Below are 19881 nucleotides of genomic sequence, written 5' to 3'. Positions count from 1 at the left end.
TTCCTGAGTTGCTGCTAACTTGAATCTGGACCCTGTAGAACTCCTCTATGATTTACTGTTGTATTACTAGAAATTGCAAATTTAAATCTAGAGAATTTTAAAATTTTCTTAAATATGTGTATAGTTTTAAAGAAAAATTGCATGATATTTAGACTTGGAGAAGCTTCTTACTTATCATCACCCACCACCACTCACTAAACACCTTTTTTGGTTCCTAAAGTAAAGGACAGTATACAGCATGATTCAGAACCAGTTTGTTAGCACCTTGTGAGCCATCGTTTTAGAATGTTGAGAACCGATCAGTCCTCCTTGGGATTGAACTCCTGGAGAGGATCCTAGATCCTCCTTCCTTCTCCTCAGGGTCCTTCTTTTGGAGAACGGCCTGACTGTCACCTCCATCCCACCAGCCCTACTGCTGGTCAGGGTCCAGTGCTAGTCTGGGCCTCAGAGTACCTCTACACTGCACCCCTCCCTTCTACCCTCCATCTCTTTCTCAGTTGTCGTCAACTCACACTGCAGAACTCAATAACCAATCTTCTGATTTCTAAATTGTGAAGCATTTAAACTTTGTGTTTATGTTCACTCTCTTTGTTTATGAATACTCATAAACTCTTCAAAATTTAAAACCTTTTTAAAACCTAAAACCTTGGGCATATCCATCCATCTATTCATTCGCAATTCCTTCATTTATTTACTTTGCATAATTGACTTGTAATCATGCTTAGCTCACTCGAGGGGACTCCCCTGAACACCCAAGACAAATACGGTTATAATCTTTCTTCTTCTTCTTCTTTTTTTTATAAATTTATTTATTTATTTTTGGCTGCGTTGGGTCTTTGTTGCTGTGCACGGGCTTTCTCTAGTTGTGGTGAGCCGGGGCTACTCTTCATGGCAGTGTGCGAGCTTCTCATTGCGGTGGCTTCTCTTGTTGCAAAGAACAGGTTCTAGGTGTGTGGGCTTCAGTAGTTGTGGCACGCAGGCTCAGTAGTTGTGGTGCACAGGCTTACCTGTTCTGTGGCATGTGGGATCTTCCTGGACTAGGGCTCGAACCTGTGTCCCCTGCATTGCCAGGTGGATTGTTAACCACTGTGCCACCAGAGAAGTCCCTAATCTTTCTTCTATGTATTGCTTTTTATTTAGTTTTTGTAAAATTGTAGTCATACTTTAATCTTTTTCTCACATTAGCTCTTTGTATCAAAGATTATGAATGAGCATAAGCAATAGTAAAACCTTAGCAAGACCATGTACAAGTGTCACTGTTGTGAGCTTTCATACTATAGGAAATCCTGCCTAATTGACTCTTGTTTGTGCTCTGTAAATTCACACTATTTTGTAAGGCTGTATACTAGGATACTGTTTGGCTATAAGTGAAGGTAGGAAATTCAGAGCTAAGATGGTCCTCTGAAGTGTCAGCTACTCCTGGGTGTGGTCTCCATTCCAAAGCTTACCTTATGGCTGCTCAAGCTCCAGCCATTACATCCCAATTTCAGTCAGTAAGAAGAGAGAAGAGAGAAGAAGGTCATGCCCTCTCTCCTTAAACACACTTCCCTAAAAACACACATATCACTTTTGCTTACATTTCATTCACCAGGACTTAATCACATGGCCAGATCTAGTAGCAAGGGAAGCTGAGAAATTTAGTCTTTATTACAGCTGAATATCAGCCTAACCAAAAGTCTGAAATTCTATTAATATTGAAGAAGGGGGAAATGGATTAGAAGGCAACTAGCATTTTCTTTCCCAGGTGCATGCTAGCTAGTTGAGGCAATCCCCATTTTAAAAAAATGTGTTGTGTTCCTAAAATTTGTCAGTAGGATGTTTGCAATCTTGTACAAGTAACAGTTATGTTCCCAGCTCTGCTCAAAAGCCTATTTAGGGATAAAGTAGCTGAAGCAGTGTTCACTATTGAAAAAGACAATGGAAAACTATTAACAAGCCACTTGCATCATTTAAACAAAAAATTAAATACAAAATCTGTGTTTTCAGCTGTCTACTAGACACCATCTCTGGTTGACCTGCTGGTACCTCAACAGCATGGCCCAAACTGAACTAAGTCGTCATTTCCACCTTTTGTCCCATCCCCTGGAACACTGGACCTCCTATATTCCCTATATGAGTTTAAAAGTCACATGATTTTCTGTTACTTTCAGGCTAGAAAATTCCAGGTCATCTGTGATTCTTCTCTCTGCAGCACTCTCTTCCAACACTCACAGACATACATTCACAACCTCTGATCAGTGGTCAGTTCCCATGGATTTCCTGTCCATTTCCTTTAGCCACCACCAAATCTGACTACCTGCATCTGAAGCCTCCCTACTCCTATCCTACACTGTTTCATTCAGTTATTCGATAAATGTGTGTTGGGTATCCACTGTGTGCCGTGCGTCCTGCTAGGCTGAGGGTACAGAGATTGAAGAGGGGGATGGGAGTAGTTCTAGCCCTCAGAGAATTCACAGTCCATTAGGGGAAACACAGTGGCTTTCCAAGGTCAGAGTGGTGGGAGCTCTCTGCCCAGCATCCAGGCACTAAAGAGGTGTACTGTCTGTGAGGAATTCAAAAACAATACCAAAACCAACTGAAAGCCAGTCGGCTTCCTCTTATCACCAGGTGTCACCTGTTCTGAACAATGTCAGGAGTAAGATACTTCTCTCCCCCCAAATATTTGATTGTCTCAAGTTCTAAACAAGGGTTTTAATTACATATGTATGTATGTGTGTATGTATGTATGTACGTATGCTTCAAATTAGCACATTTTTATTACTTGTGCTCTGATAAACATTATAGTGTATAAGAAAGTTAATTCCAAGAACTCCTAATTATATAGTTGGCCCTGACACATGTGGACTCACTTATAAGAGTTCTTTTTAAGTTCCGAAAGTTTCAGAATCATTCAAGAATAATTCACATCTCCAGCCCCTGTGGTACCACATATTCCTGTGTTAAAACAGGATATTTAAAATAAACAATGACTGCACAACAGTTATAAAGATGAAGAAGCAGAACTTCAATTGGAAATTCAAGAAGCAGAACTTCAATTGGTCATTCCAAGACTACTTGAAATTTTTGTTTGTGTTTAAAATGTTTCAGCTGCAGAGACATCCAAAAACTACTTAGCTACTCAAAGAAACAAAGGCATGAACAGTATTACGATATTTGAAATCCCTTATGAAACATGATTTTTATGACAAAACTCAACCTTACGTCAAACTCAACCTTACGTTTCAGCCTTTTCTTAACTATTTGTGTGTATGCTGTTTCATGTAAAATAAACCGTTTAAAATTTAAATTACTACAAAATGTTGTCTAGCAATTGGGAGCAAATATAGATTGACAAATCTAGCAGCACTAACTATTGAACATAAATATGCGGAGATCAATTTTGCTAAAGTTATTGACAGATCTGCAGAAGTTAAAGGCTTGAAAACAAAACTAGCATTACTTAGCATGCTTTTGAGGCTCATCCACGTTGTAGCATGTAACAATAGTACTTCATTTGTATTGCTAAATAATACTCCATTGTTTGGATATACCATATTTCGTTTCTCCATTCACTACTTGATAGACATTTGGATTGTTCACAGTTTGGGGCCACATGAATAATAATACTGCTATGAAATGTATGCATGGACATATGTTTTCATTTCTATGGGTACGTATCTAGGAGTGCAATTGCTAGGTTGCAAAGGAAGTTCATATTTAATTCTTTTAAGAAACTGCCAAATTCTTTTGCAAAGAAGCTGTCCCTTTTACACTTTCACAAGAAATAGATAAGGGATCTGGTTTCTCCACATCCTCACCAGCACTTGTTATTGTCTGTCTTTTTTATTATAACCATCCTAGTAGACATGAAGTGGTATCTCATTGTTGTTTTGATTTGCATTTCCTTAACAGGTAATGATGTTGAGCATCTTTTCATGTGCTTTTTAGCCATTCATGTATCTTCTTTGGTGAAAATGTCTATTCAAGTCTTTTGCAGATTTTTTAATTGGTAGTTTGTCATCTTATTTATTTATGTATATTTTTGCATGTGGATATCCAATTGGCCCAGTACTATTTATGAAAAAAACTATTCTTTGTTCATTAAATATCTTGGCACCTTGTATATATCAGTTGACTTTAGAAGTAAAAATTTATGTCTGTACTCTTGATTTTGTTCCATTGCTCCATGTGTCCATACTTGCGTTATCACTCTGTCTTGATTACTGTCACTATAGTTAGTTTTGAAATCATGTACTGTGGCTGCATCACTTTGTTCTTCTTTTAAAAAATTGTTTTCACTATTTTAGGTCCTTTGCATTTCCACATATATTTTAGGATCAGCTTATCAATTTCTACAAAAAACTCCTGATAATATTTTGATAGGGATTGCATGAATGTATAGGGTGAATTGAAGAGAATTGCCATCTTGACAATACTGAGTTTACCAATTCATGAACATGGAATGTCTTTCCATTTACTTAGGTTTCCCTTAACTTCTATCAACAATGTCTTTACTTTTCAGAGTACCAGTCTTGAACTTCTTTTGCTAAATTTATTCCCAAGTATTTTATTCTTTCTGGTGCTATTTCAAATGGAATCGTTTTCTTAATTTAATTTTCAGATTGTCCATTGATAGTATGTAGAAATACAACTGATTTTTTTGTATATTGATTTAGTATCTTATGACCTTGCTACATTCAGTTATTGGTTTTAGAATTTTTTGTGAATCCCTTGAGATTTTCTCTATGTCATCTGTGAATAGATACTTTTACTCCTTCCTTTCCAATTTGCATGCCATTATTATTATTATTATTAACATCTTTATTGCACTAGCTAGAACCTCCAGTAAAATATTGAGTAGAATTGATGAGAATGGACAGTATTGATTTGTTCTCAATCTCAGGAGAGAAGCATTCAGTCTTTCATTATTAAGTAGGAAGTGAGTTGTGGGTTTTTTTTGTAGTTTTCCTGTATGAAGTTGAGGATGTTCCTTTCTATGCCTAGTTTGTTAAATTTTTTTTTTAAATCATGAGTGGGTGTTGGATTTTGTTAAATTCTTTTCTGTATCTTTTGAGATTATCATGTGTTTTTAATCCTTCATTCTATTAATATGGCATATTAGATTTTTGAATGTTAAACCTAGTATTCCTGGGATAAATCCCATGTGATCATGGTATATAATCTTTTTTATATATTACTGGAGTTGATTTGCTAATCTTTTGTTAAGGATAGGTAGGATCTTTAATAATTCCTATTATCTTTAGGACTAATAGGAATTAGTTAAGTTAAATTGTTAGTTAGTAGGTTGGATGAAGGGTTGGCATTGGGGCCTGAGAGAGGATTGGAAGAGCGTAAATTATGGGCATGAGTAAGAGAGCAGAAGCCAGAACAAAGGTGGTAGGGCAGGAAACCAGGATCAGATCAGAGCCTGGGGTGTGATGTTTGAGGCAGTCTACAGTGAGTGAGTGATGATGCTGGGGAGATTGACAGAGACCAGGTTATAGATTGTTCTGTAGTCCATATATATTGAGCAGCATAGAATTTCTTCCATAATTGTCAGCAAGCTTGTGAAGATTTTTGTTTTTGTTTTGTAAAGTAATCAAGTTTTTTTTAATATTTATTTTTATTTATTTGGTTGTGCCAGGTCTTAGTTATGGCAGGCGGGCTCCTTAGTTGCAGCTTGCCAGCTCCTTAGTTGTGGCATGCATGTGGGATCCAGTTCCCTGACCAGGGATCGAACCTGGGCCCCCTGCAGTGGGAGCACGGAGTCTTAACCACTGTGCCACCAGGGAAGTCCCTGAAGGGTTTTAAGTAGAGAGGTAGAATGGTCACATTTATGATTTGCAAAGATCATAAAAATGTAGCAGCCTGGAGAAAGGGAGTCCAAATAAAGCAGTGGTGGCAGTTTGGGTGAGAGATATAAGGCTCAAACAAGAACAGAGGTGGTAGAATTGGATGGAAATGAGGAAATTGAATGTGGAATTACTTCAGAGATAAAAAAGACTGCTGATTGATCACATGTGGGTATGGTTTGGGTGGCAGTAAGATGTGGGGCTGGGTAATAATCAGGGTTGATTCCTTGCTTTTTACAGTGGCTAACTGGGTGGCTGGTGGTATCACCAACTGAGGCAAAGGATAGAAAAGAATCAGCACAATTAGATTCAGCTGCATGTGCCATAACCCAAAATGTAGTAGTTTAAACAAGAGGGAAGTTTGTTTTCTGTTGTATAAAAGAAGTCCTGAGGATTTGGTCTAGGACATATATAATGCTTCAGGGTCCCTAGGTTCTGCTATCTTTCTGCTCTACCATTCTTAGCATGTTATTTTCTCCTCAAAGTCCAACACGGATGCTTCAGCTTTGGCCATTACATTTCAGTTCCAGGGTTTAAGAAGAAAAAAGCCATGGAGAATAGCATACCCTCTCACTTTAAGGATATTTTGTTCTGGCCCATAGTCATATGGCCTACCATTGTTGCAAAGAAGGCTGGAGAATGCAGTCTTTATTCTGGAAAGACATATGCACAGATAAAGAAGTAGTGCTGTAAGGAACCCTGATGTTAGAGAGTGGGACGTGAGGAAGATCCATGAGAAATGAATAAGAAGAGCAGCCAGAGAAGTAAGAGAAAGCCAGGAGGGTGTGACGTCATGGAAGACAAGCATGCTAATGACAAGTCAAGTAAGATGTAGACTTAGAATGGACACATATGGTAGCAATGTGGTGCTTGCTGGTGGCCTTGAGAAGAGTTTTGGTGTAGTGGTGGGTGGGGCTGAAAGTCCCATTGCAGGAGAGAAATTGAGAAAATTAGACTATTCTTTTTTCTTTTAGTTTTGTTTTAAAGGAAAGAAAAGATTGGGACAGTAATGGAGGGGGAAGAGGGGTCAAGGGAATTCTGTTTTTAAAGAAGAGAAAAATAACAGTATGTTTATATGTTGATGAGAAGGATTAAGTTGAGAAGTAAAAATTGACAGACTTTCTGGAATAATATCCTTGAGAAGGATTAAGTTGAGAAGTAAAAATTGACACTGATAGAGGAAAGACTTTTGGGAATAATATCCTTGAATGGGCAAGAGAAGCTGGGATCTAGAACTTATGTGGAAGGGTGGCCTTTGCTAAGATCACGGCAAGTTCATCCATAGGACCAGGAGAGATGGAGCACAAGTGGGTAGATTCCGTGGTATTGGGAGCTTGTGAAAGTGCTCTTGTGATTGCTTCTGTTTTCTCATGAAATTGTAAGCAAAATCATCCACTGAGAGTGAGGATGGAGGAGGAGGAGGTTTGGGGTAATAGGACAGTCTGTCCTAATGTCTAGGACAGTGGAAGAGTGAATGGATTAGGGAACAACTGTTCGATAATCTGTTAGCATCGACTTGCCATGTGAAGTTTGTGGTCACGAATTCGAAGTAGATGAGAGTCCTAATAAAGTGGCTGTGGCTTTCTCTAATCATGTTCAGCTGCTTGTAGGTGGAGAGTTAGATTTTACCAGGCTTGTGTTTTGTTTTGTTTTTTTGGCAGCGCCACGTGGCTTGCAGGATCTTAGTTCCCTGACCAGGGATCAAACCTGGGCCCCTAGCAGTGGAAGCTCAGAGCCCTAACCACTGGACCACCAGGGAATTCCCCAAGCTTGTGGTTTTTACCAAGACTATTTTGTGGGAAAGAGGCAAGGGAGTTGAGGGTTGTAATGACAGAGGTTAGGATAAATTAAGGGGGAAGTGCAGCCATCGGGGAGTAGGGATGAGGGCTGGTGAAAAGACTGTAGGATCAAATGAATTGATGGTCCAGTAGGGTGGAAGGACTGGCTGGATGCTGAGAGCTAGAGGGAGTGAGCTGGAAAGATAGGAGTTGGTGGTTACAGAGTAGTGTGTAGAAATTGAGATTATGGAAGAGGTGCAGTTATTTGGATGGCAAGGTCTGCTACCTGACCATGGGAGTGAGTGGCTGGTGTAGCATAGAGATTACTGAAAGGGATGAGGTCAAGGAATTGATATGCTTGGGTATTGGAGGGTCATCTATATAAACACTACATACTCTCATTGGATCAGGTTGCCGTGCTCAGAGATGACTTGGGTTAGAAATCAAGCTCTTCCTCCATTGCCCGGCTCTATGTCAATTTTCTTATCGGAAAGATGTAGATGTTGATAGTTTCTACATCCTAGGGCTGTTGTGAGGACTAAATGAATTAATACACATAAAGCACCTAGAACAGTGCCTGACATATAGTAAGTGCAAAATAAGCTTTTATTTTTATTTGTATATTTATGACTAACAAATGCATAACTCTAGGTCAGACCTATCTTCACACAGACTCATGCGTGGTTTTTTAAAAAATATTTATTTGTTTATTTACTTTTGGCTGTGTTGGATCTTTGTTGAGACTCTGTGTTTGCGGCACACAGGCTTAGTTACCCTGCGGCACACTGGGTCTTAGTTCCCTGACCAGGGATCGAACCCACGTCCCCTGCATTGAAAGGTGGATTCTTAACTGCTGGACCGTCAGGGAAGTCCCTCATGCATGTTCTTTTATAACAAAAATCCTAGAAATAGTTGTCTATACTTTTCTGCCCTTTCTCACCTCCCATTTCCCCCTCTACTCTCTAAAATGAGTTTTTTCCCCCTACCTCTCTGCTAAAAATGCTTTTGAAAAGTCGCCAATGGTCTTGATCTTGCCAAGTTCATTGATTAATTCTCAGTCTTCATCTTACAGCATTTGACATGGCTTTGATTATGTCTTGCTTCTGAAATCCTTATAAAATTTTTGGCTTTCCAGGGCATCTCATTCTCCTGGGCTTTCATCACTGTTATCCCTTCTTAATCTCCTTTGCCGGGTCCTCTTCCTATTCCTGATAAATTGGCACATTTTTGGGGCTAAGTTTTTTTCTCTATTTATACTTACACCCAAGATGATCTAACCATACAGTTTCAAATAGCATCTGTATGCTAATGTGATCTACTCATATATCTGACTTCCTACTGAACCACTCTATTTGGATGTCTACTGAACATCTCAAACTTAACTGTCCAAAACAGAAACAGTTGATTTCTACTCCACCCAGACCCGTTTCCTCAATTCAGCTAATGGTATCACCATTCACTTATTCCCTCAGGCCTTAGAGTCATCCTTCACTCATGTCTTTTCCTCATCCTTCACAATCAATCCATTTAGCAAGTCCTGTTGGCTCCAACTTCAGATTAAATCTGGATTTGGACCACTTCTCACCACCTCTGCCACGTCATTCGAGTCCAACCCACCATCCTCCTTCTCTCCTGTCTCTTTGCTTTCATTCTTGCCCCCCTACAGTCTCCATCCAGCATCCAGGAGGCCTTTTAAAATGTAGATCAGGGCTTCCCTAGTGACGCGGTGGTTGAAAGTCCGCCTGCTGATGCAGGGGACACGGGTTCGTGCCCCGGTCCGGGAAGATCCCATATGCCGCGGAGCAGCTGGGCCCATGAGCCATGGCCGCTGAGCCTGAGCGTCCAGAGCCTGTGCTCCGCAATGGGAGAGGCCACAACAGTGAGAGGCCCGCGTACGGCAAAAAAAAATAAATAAATAAAATAAAATGTAGATCAGTTTATGTCTTTCCAAATAACATAAACTGCAAATTTTACCATGGCTTTCCCTACTTGTGAAAGACTCAAGAGTCTCCCATGGCCCTGAGGGTAGTGTTTTATGGCTTTCCTGCTGGTCAGTAAGCTGTGTGTGGGCTGAACAGTACCTGCCATTTCTTGAATCAGAATGCATAGATTTGGTGAAATGTTACGGAGACCTTAAAAAAACTGTCTATTTGGTGCAGTAACATGGGATAAATCTTGACGAAAGAAGAGGGAATAGCCTCTCCCACCGTTACTTTCACACTGGTATGATTGAATAAATTGTTATGTGAACACATGATTACAGCCTGTAAGTGGATAAGGAAAAATGGAAACAGTTGTCACAATCACGGAATTATAAGTAAACAGTTCTTTCAAACATTTCGTTCAATCATGTTATTTAAATTAAAAAAAAAAAAACCCAAAACTTTTTCTTTCTTTCTTTCTTTTTTAAAGGAAGGAGTCTTGTCAAGCCCCTTCACACGTCCCCAGAACAAGTTAGTACTGAGCCCACTGGGCCACCGTCCACAGGTAGGCCGTCCAACGCTCGCTTGCGTCGCAAAGAGCCGCTCCCTCTGCTCCTTGCACTCCCTCCGCCCCACTTCCCCCTCCAGGCCCCGCCCCGTACCGGTGCGCCTGCGCACGGGCGAACACGTGGCTGCCGCGGAGCCAGAGCAGCAATGGCGGCGGGTGGCGGAGGTGTTGCGGACCCCTTCTCTCCCGCGGGCGTCCCCTGCGCCTTCTCGCCGCAAAGCCAGGCCTATTTCGCTTTAGCGTCTACAGACGGTCACCTGAGAGTGTGGGAGACAGCCAGCAACCGGCTGCACCAGGAGTACGTGCCTTCCGCGCACCTCAGCGGTACCTGCACCTGCCTGGCCTGGGCGCCAGCGCGGCTGCAGGCCAAGGTAAAGCGAGCTGGATGGCGCGGGGCGGGTGGCCGCTCAGCCTCAGCGCTTCGCGGCCCGGCGGCGCGCGATCCGTCATCGCGCGTGGCCCTCCGAGGCCCGGGGCGAGGAGGCACAGAGCGCGGTGGAGGCGCGCGCTGGGCCCACACCGTCAGCCCCGTGCGTGGCCTGTCCTGAGGGCAACGAGAGAGGGCGCGGCCGGATCCGACGGGCAGCGGACCGAAGCCCTCCTGGCGGGCTCCATGTCGTCTGGGTCCAGCCGTCGCGGGGGCCGCCATGTTCGCCGAGGCCCCGGGTCCCCCAGGAGCGGCTTCCTGCTACCAGGCCTGGCTCTCCTGCTTGCGCTTTTCAGAGCTCTGGCTTTTGACAGAGCCCCACCTTGGGTCTGTATTGTTCTTCTCCGACCCCTACCCAGCTCATCGGCCTTGCGCTGGGCAGTTAGAATGAACAAGTCTATTTCCTTGCTTCCGGACACCCCCCTCCACCCCCCACTCTTGGGGGCCGGCTCACCACGTGTTCTCTTCCACGTCCAGGATGTGACTATTTGAAAGTGTTGACTTTTCCCAGACTCGTTTCCATTGTAAGCCATCTGAACCTTCTTGCTTTTAAAGTTTTAACATCTGCTCGGCTCCCCCTTTATACATCCCCTTTTCCCCAAGTCTGAAGTCTGCATTAGGATATGGAGGTAAAGTGAAGTTGTAGTTTAACTTAACGAACGTGAGTCCAGGTGAAGTTTCTCTTACACGGGGCACTGCTGAGTTAGGGAAGGCTTCTCACTCTTAGGGATTCAATGAAAGACGTCATTCACTGTGGAGTCACTTGGCTACATCAGCACTATTTCACACGCACGTGGGAACTGCGTGTATAAGGTAGCCAACCCGAATCAGTGCAGTGTGATTTGGAAGCATCAGGTATTGAGTTGTGTGATATTTAGCTGACACTGTGTGTAAACCTTAAAAAGTTAGTATTTAAACACATACACACAAAAAAAGAAAAAAAAAAGTTAGTGTTTAGTATAGATCTTAACTCCACCTGACTATCCTAGGAAACTTTCTGCTAACTTTTTAGGTTGAAAGTAGGGATACATCTAACTTGTTATACTTTGGATGAGTATGTTTAGGTGTTTTTCAGATCTTAAGCTTGATTTTCAAAGTTTCTGGATGAAGTGACTCCTGTTGATCATTAAAGAGACCTTAAGTCAAGCACAAAACTAGGACTTTAAAAAAAATCAGTTGTCATTAAGATGACAGCACTCTGCATATTTCTCCTTTTCAAATTTCTGTGTTTGTATTTTAACGGTCTTGTAAAGTGTTAATAATTCTAATGGTGAGAGGAAATGTGGAGCAGTGGTTAGATGCATGGACCCAAACTATACCTCCTCACTTTGAACCCAGGCTTGGCTTCATCGTAGGAATTGTGCCTCTAAATGGGAATAATAGTACTCACCTCATAGAGTGGTTGTGAAGGTTAACATACTTAATGATGCATAAAGCATTTAGAGTAGTTCTTGGTATGTAAGTGCTGCAAGTGTTAATTGTTGTTATTACCTCTTATTTGCATGGTTAGTCCTGCAAGGTAGATAAAGACTAACTTTTTGCTTTGTTCGTGAAGAAGAAACTGAGACTTTGGAAAATTAAGCAACTTGCGAAAAACCAAAAATGGAACCAGGACTAGAATGCAGGTATTTAGAGCCCAACTCTATTATCTGGAACAAATCATTCATATTAGGCTGGCAGATATTTGTCACCCACTTGATATTCTCTTGACTTACAATCATATTGTATGTGTCAGGAGTAAAACTTTTGCCTGGTCTTAAATTTCCTGTTAAAAGTCAGTTTTGGATTATTTATAGCAGTCTGATACAATAGAAAAATACCTAGATTTGGTTTCATACCCAGGACTCAAACTTGTTTTGTCACCTTGAGCAAGTCACTTTACTTTTGGAGGCCTCCTTGAAAAAGAGTTGGACTACATTAAAAAAAAGTTCTAACAGGTTTCAGTGTCCTTTTACTTGTATGCTCTCACTTTAGTCACCTGACTCTGTGAAATGCCCTGTAATTGTTACATTTTTAAAAACTGAGAATCAGAACTAAGAAAGTTTAAATGACTTCTCCAAAGCCTTATTAACCAATGAAGTAGCTGTAGCCACTAGAGTCAAAGTACTTTGACTCCTGGGCCAGTGCTCTTACTGTAACCTTAGATCTTCAGTCACAGAATTGAGAGTTGGGAGGATGTGATTTTTAAAGATAGCGGTTGCTACAAATCACTCTTCATTTTCTGCCTTTGCTCCCAGGTCCCTGGGTTATGATCCTTGCCACTTAAGTTTTAAGATGCTCTCTTAAGCCCTTATTTTACGTGTAAATCAGTTTGTAGGAGTATTCTGCATCTGGTTCAGTAACTGGCAGTTTGCCACCCAAGGACAAAGTTTGGTGACATTACTCTTATCAGTGGAGAAAAATGAGTTGGTGCTGGGTTTCTTGGGTAACAGGAGCTAAAGCAGTGGTTCATAAATTTTTATAAAAATTAGATTGCTTCTTGGTCACAAAATGATTATAATTCTTTGCATTTATGTCACAGTAGGTTTTAGAAGATTTTTGTATATATCATATAGCTGAGCATTTTATTTGGGTGATGGAGCCTGGGGGGAAGAGGACCTCAGATGATGATGAGAAAAGTGCAAGGAGATGGATTGATGGACTATGCATGGGTGCTGTTTTTAGAGTTCCTCAGGTTTATGTGTGTAAACTGAGGCTGAGATGGTAAATGATATGCCAGAGGCACACAGTAAGTGGCTGAGCTACCCAGGAACTGACCCTGCTTTTTCATTGCTCCTTTAATTCCAAACTTTTCAATTTTTCCTTCTCTAACTGCTGTAGAGCCCTGAAGAAACAGACTGGCTACCACAATAAATGCATTTATGTTACTTTGCTGTCACTGTAGTTAAAATGACCCCATATGGCTTAGTGCTTATTAAAGGAGGCACATGGCATTTCAGGCATTGGACAGGGCAAGCACAGCAGCATTAAGGATGTTTCTAGGAAAAATCTGAGCATCCCCAGTCCTAACCCTTAGGGACGCAGCACAATCCAGTTGTGTTCCTGTATAATGCTCTGTCTTACGGTCTCTCCAGTGTTTAAACTTCAAAAGGCTATGGTTTGCCTAATAAATCTTATTGGCAGAAATAGAAGTTCCTGTGTATTAGAATTTGTTTTTGATGTACATACTGTAGGTAATTACATGTAAAATGCACACATTTTGTTCATTGTTACCTATGAAACTTAGACATTTGCCAGAGTAAGTGACAGTTAAGATAGGCCAAGAAATGGCATAGGAGACTAATTGCAGAGTGAAACTTGAAACTTTGCCATAATTTTCAGTGACTAGAGGTCAATATTTTTCACAAATAGGTTTTGAACCATTAGTGGATCGTGAAATAGATTTGGTGGGTTGTGACAGCATTACAGTGATGAAGTAGACAATATTAGAGTGTATTTTGCATGGTAAAGGATAAGTTTTTTGGTGAAACTTGTTTCAGCTATATACACGTTTTTATGAGTGTGTGTATTGGTTTTCCATGTAAACTCTTTTCTTACTCTGGGATCTTAGTCTAAAGAGTCAGGGCTTAATTGGATGTGCTTTTCCCCTCTGTCTTCACTTCATTTGTACTATGCCTTGCGTTTATAAATCATGCACATTTAGACTCACTCAGCCTTCTGATTGCCTTCTGGATCAAATACTGCTTTCTTGAGACCGCTGTTGGCATTTATTGCTTAGCTCGGTCAGCCCCTCACATTGGAAAAGACTATTTAGTCTAAGTAATAGACCAAATCCTTTTGGTCTTCGTTCCTGGTACTTTCTGGAACTCAGATTTTCTTTTTTTGTTTGTTTTTGTTCTTTTTTTCGGTCACGCCACGAGGCTTGTGGGGTCTTTGTTCCCTGACCAGGGATCGAACCTGGGCCCCTGCAGTGAAAGCGCCAGAGTCCTAACCACTTGACCTCCAGGGAGTTCCCTGGAACTCAGATTTTCTGATTACAGATATATGAACTAAATTTTTAGCCTACCCTATCCATTCACTGTATATATTTACACATGTAATTAATGTGCACATGACATGAAACAAAGCAGTATGACTAAGACATTAAAGAAGAAATACAGACAATTCAGATATACTGTGTCTGAAAGAAGAGGTTTTTGTGGAGAGATCATATTTGAGGTGGACCTTGAAGCAAGGATCGATTTTTAACCAAATTGATAATTGAGATGGATAGAAAAAGGCCCCTCCCAAAAGAGGAAAAAGCAAATGGGAAAGTGTATTCGTGATTAGGGAGTGCAATGTAAGGATGGAATTGGAAATAAGACTGGAAAAGGTGGTTTGGAGGCAAATTGTGGATGCTTTTGAATGCCAAACAGTTTTGTTTTTGTTTTTTTTGGGGTACGCGGGCCTCCCACTGCTGTGGCCTCTCCCGTGGCGGAGCACAGGCTCCAGACATGCAGGCTCAGTGGCCATGGCTCATGGGCCCAGCCGCTCCGCAGAATGTGGGATCCTCCCGGACCGGGGCACGAACCCGCATCCCCTGCATCGGCAGGTGGACTCTCAACCACTGCACTACCAGGGAAGCCCTACCAAACAGTTTTTTTGATTTACTCTTCTCTGGGGAGTCATTGAAATTTTTGATCACAGAAATAACAGGTTCTGATAGAAAATGCCAACAAAAGTCTGTCATAATCTATAATCATCAGTACCACTAAACTCTTGGTTTCAGAAATATTTAGTAATGGGGTAATAGTTAAAATATTAGATTTCACTAAAATGCACATTGGTTATATAAACTTCTTATCTGGTTGATGTCTTACTTTTTTGGACATGCACATCCTGCTGAATGGGAAGTTATTTTTAAAAAGATCATCCAACTCGGAGAAAACATACATGAGTCATTAGTTCTTTGAGGTTAATTAATTGGATTATTATTTAGGTTTAGACCAGTGATCCTCAAAATTGGGCATAGATTCTGTGATACTCCTACCACTAGCCTCTGCTTGCTTCTCCTAAAAATAGAGATTTTGCTGATAGGGAAATCAGGGCTTTGAATATGTTAACGTTTAATTTCTAAAATTTCTTTGTGCTTTTTAATGCAAATTCACATCTGCAGAAAAACATATACATATTTGGACCAGCCTATGTTTCATACGTTAGAAACCTCATTGTAGATAATTTTAATTTGATTTGGGGAAAACCAAGAATAGAAGAAATACTTTCTAGAATCTTTCAGAGGAGAGTTTTCTGATGAGGTAGTAGTAGGTTGGTATAATTTCCTCTATTGTCCTTGCCTGAAATAGGTGTTTATGTCCATAACCTTATGCAGAAACCACATTTGCCCTCTGGAATCATTCAGAGGCGGCTTTAGAAATTCATGTAACTGAAGGTGGGGCCTAGGACATTTCCTGACTAAGAATGTTACTGAGGGGACGGGACCATCAGACGTTTTTATACTTTGGCTATTAATTGTGACTTCTCTTTTGAGTTTATTAATGTGGATACGTTTCTCAGGACTTGCAAAATGTTCATTATTTTTTCTGTATTTAAAGTTATCTTATTTTTTGTTAAATCTTTTAACTTTTTGTTGACTTAGAGCGTCCAATGAATCAAATTCTTCAAATGTAACATCTCTAGAGGATAACTAAGAGAAAAAAAATGGAAAATGCCTTATAAATTTGCTCCTTGATTTTCTTTATGCACTGGTAACATCGTAGTTTTCATTGGTGGTTTTCTGGGTTGGGCAGATTTTATGTATCCTGGGCTGCTTTTTTGTGCTGTGGAGCAAAGATCTTCCACTGTGGAGAAAATGTTCTCTTTTCTGTAATATTGGTCTCTTTTACACTAAAAGAATGGATTTCTCAGAACTTCTTTATGCTAAAACATAGGCTAGCAAGCTTTAATTTTAAAAAATTATAAACATATGGAAGAAAAGTTTCAAAATTATAAATTATTATTCAGCATTATAAACTCTAAAGTAGTACTCTAAAGTTGTGACCAATTGGCTGTCTTTCTGATGGATAGATGAGCTGTTCGTTTCATTTTTTGAATTAAATCAAAGAAGTCTTGGGCTGTTTGACACTAGATTGAAACTTGTGCCTCTTAAGTCATTAGAATCACGAAGACAACATGGAACTTTCATACTGACCCTTAAAGAGTCACTGGAACAACTTCTTTAGTGTGTGCTTTGCACTGCTGTACGAGTTACAACCATTTTTTGACTCTTAAGTGAGGTAATTGTATGTTTATAAATATAAAAACATTTGAGTCCCTTTTCCTGAAAATGAAGCCAGAATGCAAGGAAAGCTTTTGGGGGAGGGAGGAGGGGGAAAGCATTGGCTGCTTGTGTATGGATCTGTAATCTCTTTGCTTCGGAGTGGAGTCTTCACTTGGACCTGTTGGGAATGGTTGGTTTCCGAGAAGTGGAAGCAGCATTGAGGCTGTTCGGACTTGTTAAGAGTAGAATACTACCAAGAGCATGCTCAGTTATCCTATTTGCCTTCTTTTCAGAGAGGTAGGAGATGGGGACAGAGTATTACGAGTTCTTTCCATTGGAGTAATTATTTTCTAAGTAGTGAGAAAGAAATCATCTGAGAGCAAATCACATCTCCACTTTAAAAAAAAAATTTTCTTAGAAGCAGTCACATTCATTTGTGGGCTAGTGGGCATTTGCATTTATGCATTAATGATGTTTCAGTGTTTGAAATAATAAAGTAAAAATTTTTTTTTTCTTTTTTTTCCAGGAAGGTCCACAGAGGAAAAAAAGGAAATCAGAAGCTATAGGGACAAGTAACCAGGTTGACTTGTTGGCTCTTGGTACAGCAGTTGGTAGTATTTTATTATACAGTACAGTAAAAGGAGAATTACACAGTAAATTGATAGTAAGTATGTGTGTCTGTGTGTGTGTGTGTGTGTGTGTATTATATAAAAGAGCGATGACAGGAAACTGATTATTAGAGACTTATTAAAAACAAAGCAGCTCAGGATATGCTATAGGATCTGCAGTATGGGGGCATTTTTCTGCCCTTTCCATATTTAAAATTTTGAACAGTAATATTTGTTAAAGCTGTGATAGGTAACTTAGTTATTATTATAGGTCAGGATATGAAGAGTGTGAAGAACTATTGACTAGGCTTAAAATAAGAAAGGGTAGAAAGAATTCTGAGTATCACAGACAGCAGCTGCAGAAGGAGCGCACCACCTCCAGGGCTAGGGAACGAGGGAGGTGGTGGAATTATTGCTGAAACTCAGACCTTTGAGAAGCAGGTATTGCTCTCTGTGCTGATGTCTCTTGAGGGAGAGTGGCCCCATAGACTTAAGGTCCAGACCTCTGAGGAGGGGGTTTTAGCTGACTGCTGGTGTCTCTGGTTCTCCAGGTGTTGAAAAAACTGCATATTGGGTTCAGCTGCTGTCAAAAGGATTGCCCCTGCTGGGGTGAAGAAATGTTGGGGTGATGCAAACTGGGAGACAGGAAGGAACACCTCCGTTGTTCCTACTCCAGCCTTGTCTCCCTCCTGCACCCTTATTGGGGGAGCCTACTAACGATCCAGCTGGCAAAGCAGAAATGGGGTTTGCAGAGTCCCAGCCCCAGCGTCCAGAGCAGAGAAGTGAGGGCTTGGTGCTGCAAGACAGTAACTTAACTGGCATAATGTATTTCAGACAGTGTCTACTACAGTATGTTTTTGGTGTTCACTTAACTCCTGTCTGTATATAGGAATGCTTTCTGTATATATGAATAAAAGAATGTTTTCTCTTTTAAGTAACATCTATCCATAGACAATTTGGAACTACCTGAAGTTGAAAAGGGAAAACAATTATACCTAAGTTTATCACCGAGAGAACCACTTTTGATAGATTGCATATTTCTTTGCTTTATGCATATGTTTAAAAAATACAGTTGGGTTCTGTCTATTTTGTATTCTGATATTTTCCTTTAAATTACAACATGAGTAATTTTCATATTTGTCGAGAACTAGTTATAAACGTTTTCAGTGACTGCATAAAATCCTGTAAATGGGGTAGTCCGTTGGTGGTTTAACTCTTACTATTTAGGTAGTTTCCGATTTTTTTGTTATAAAACTCTTTTCTTCTTACACGGGTTCCCAGAATTACTAACCTGTAATTAATGAGTCAAAGGTGTGAGTGTTAAGCCTATTTATACATAGTATAACAATTTTCTGAAAGCTTTTCTAATTTGTACTTGTATCAGCAGTGGAAGGACGGTACGTGTATTTCAGTGGTGTTTTTGCCATCGTTGATTATTCCATTAAAGCAGCAGTAAGGCTAACAAAAAAACCCAGCTAATTTGATAGGTGAAAATTTTTATCTGATTTTATATCTGCATTTAAAAATATATCACTTGTTGGGACTTACCTGGTGGTGCAGTGGTTAAGAATCCGCCTGCCAATGCAGGGGACACGGCTTCGAGCCCTGGTCCGGGAAGATCCCACATGCCGCGGAGCAACTAAGCCTGTGCACCACAACTACTGAGCCTGCCCTCTGGAGCCCGTGAGCCACGACTACTGAGCCCGCATGCCACAACTACTGAAGCCCACGTGCCTAGAGCCCATGCTCTGCAATAAGAGAAGCCACCGCAATGAGAAGCCCGCACACAGCAACGAAGAGTAGCCCCCGCTCGCCGGAACTAGAGAAAGCCCGCGCGCAGCAATGAAGACCTAATGCAGCCAAAAATAAATAAATAAATTTATTTAAAAAATAAAAATAAAAATATAACACTTGTTTTTATATTAAAGATTATAAAAATAATATACAACTGAAAAAAATTTAAAGCATTCAGAGGTATATGTAAAGGAAATCTCCCTTTATTCCTCCTTCCTCCAAGTTGAGTGTGGTCCTCGTGGGCTTTTACCCCACTATAGTTTGGGTCCCATCCTTTGATCTCGTCAGTTTTCTGTGGTCAGTACGTACCTAGTATCTGGTGCACTGTGATAGCTGCTTTACTCAGTTACTGTGGCTGCAGACATGATGCTGATGGAGCCTAGAACTCCTTTTTAGATCAATTTGATACCTCCCAGGATTATATATAAATCTTTAGCAGGGAATGAGTTTATTAGAAAGGAACCAAGAGGGTCAGGGCAAGGAGTGTTGGGATGACGTGGTGAGGTAGAAAGGGCCCAGGCTTTGGAACTAGTCTATCCTGAGGTTGAATCCTGCTAGTTATATGATCAAGGATAAGTAATATAACTTCTCATCTCTTCAGTATTATATAACCTACGTTGCATGACTTTGAGATTTAGACATAACTATATATTGAAAGTGCCTAGTGTAGTGCCTGGCATGTAATTGGTATTGAGTAAATGTTTGTTGAATGAGTAACTAATGAATGAGTGGACACCTGCTAGATTGCTTTCCAAAA

The 19881-nt window shown here is 40.5% G+C and overlaps 1 protein-coding gene across 1 annotated transcript in view; it reads left to right on the top strand.

The window, feature by feature from the left end:
• Window positions 1–10212: 10212 nt before the first annotated feature.
• Window positions 10213–19881, top strand: part of WDR43 (WD repeat domain 43) — a 47209-nt gene continuing 37540 nt past the window's right edge. Inside the window, exons 1-2 of the mRNA XM_019943012.3 lie at window positions 10213–10470; window positions 17249–17386. Coding sequence (XP_019798571.1) covers window positions 10246–10470; window positions 17249–17386 — 363 coding nt within the window. The 5' untranslated portion in view covers window positions 10213–10245. The remainder of the gene's footprint in view (window positions 10471–17248; window positions 17387–19881) is intronic.

The sequence above is a fragment of the Tursiops truncatus genome, chromosome 14, assembly GCF_011762595.2.
Source record: "Tursiops truncatus isolate mTurTru1 chromosome 14, mTurTru1.mat.Y, whole genome shotgun sequence".
Taxonomy (NCBI): Eukaryota; Metazoa; Chordata; class Mammalia; order Artiodactyla; family Delphinidae; genus Tursiops; species Tursiops truncatus.
This window is presented reverse-complemented; position numbering and strand designations above follow the sequence as displayed.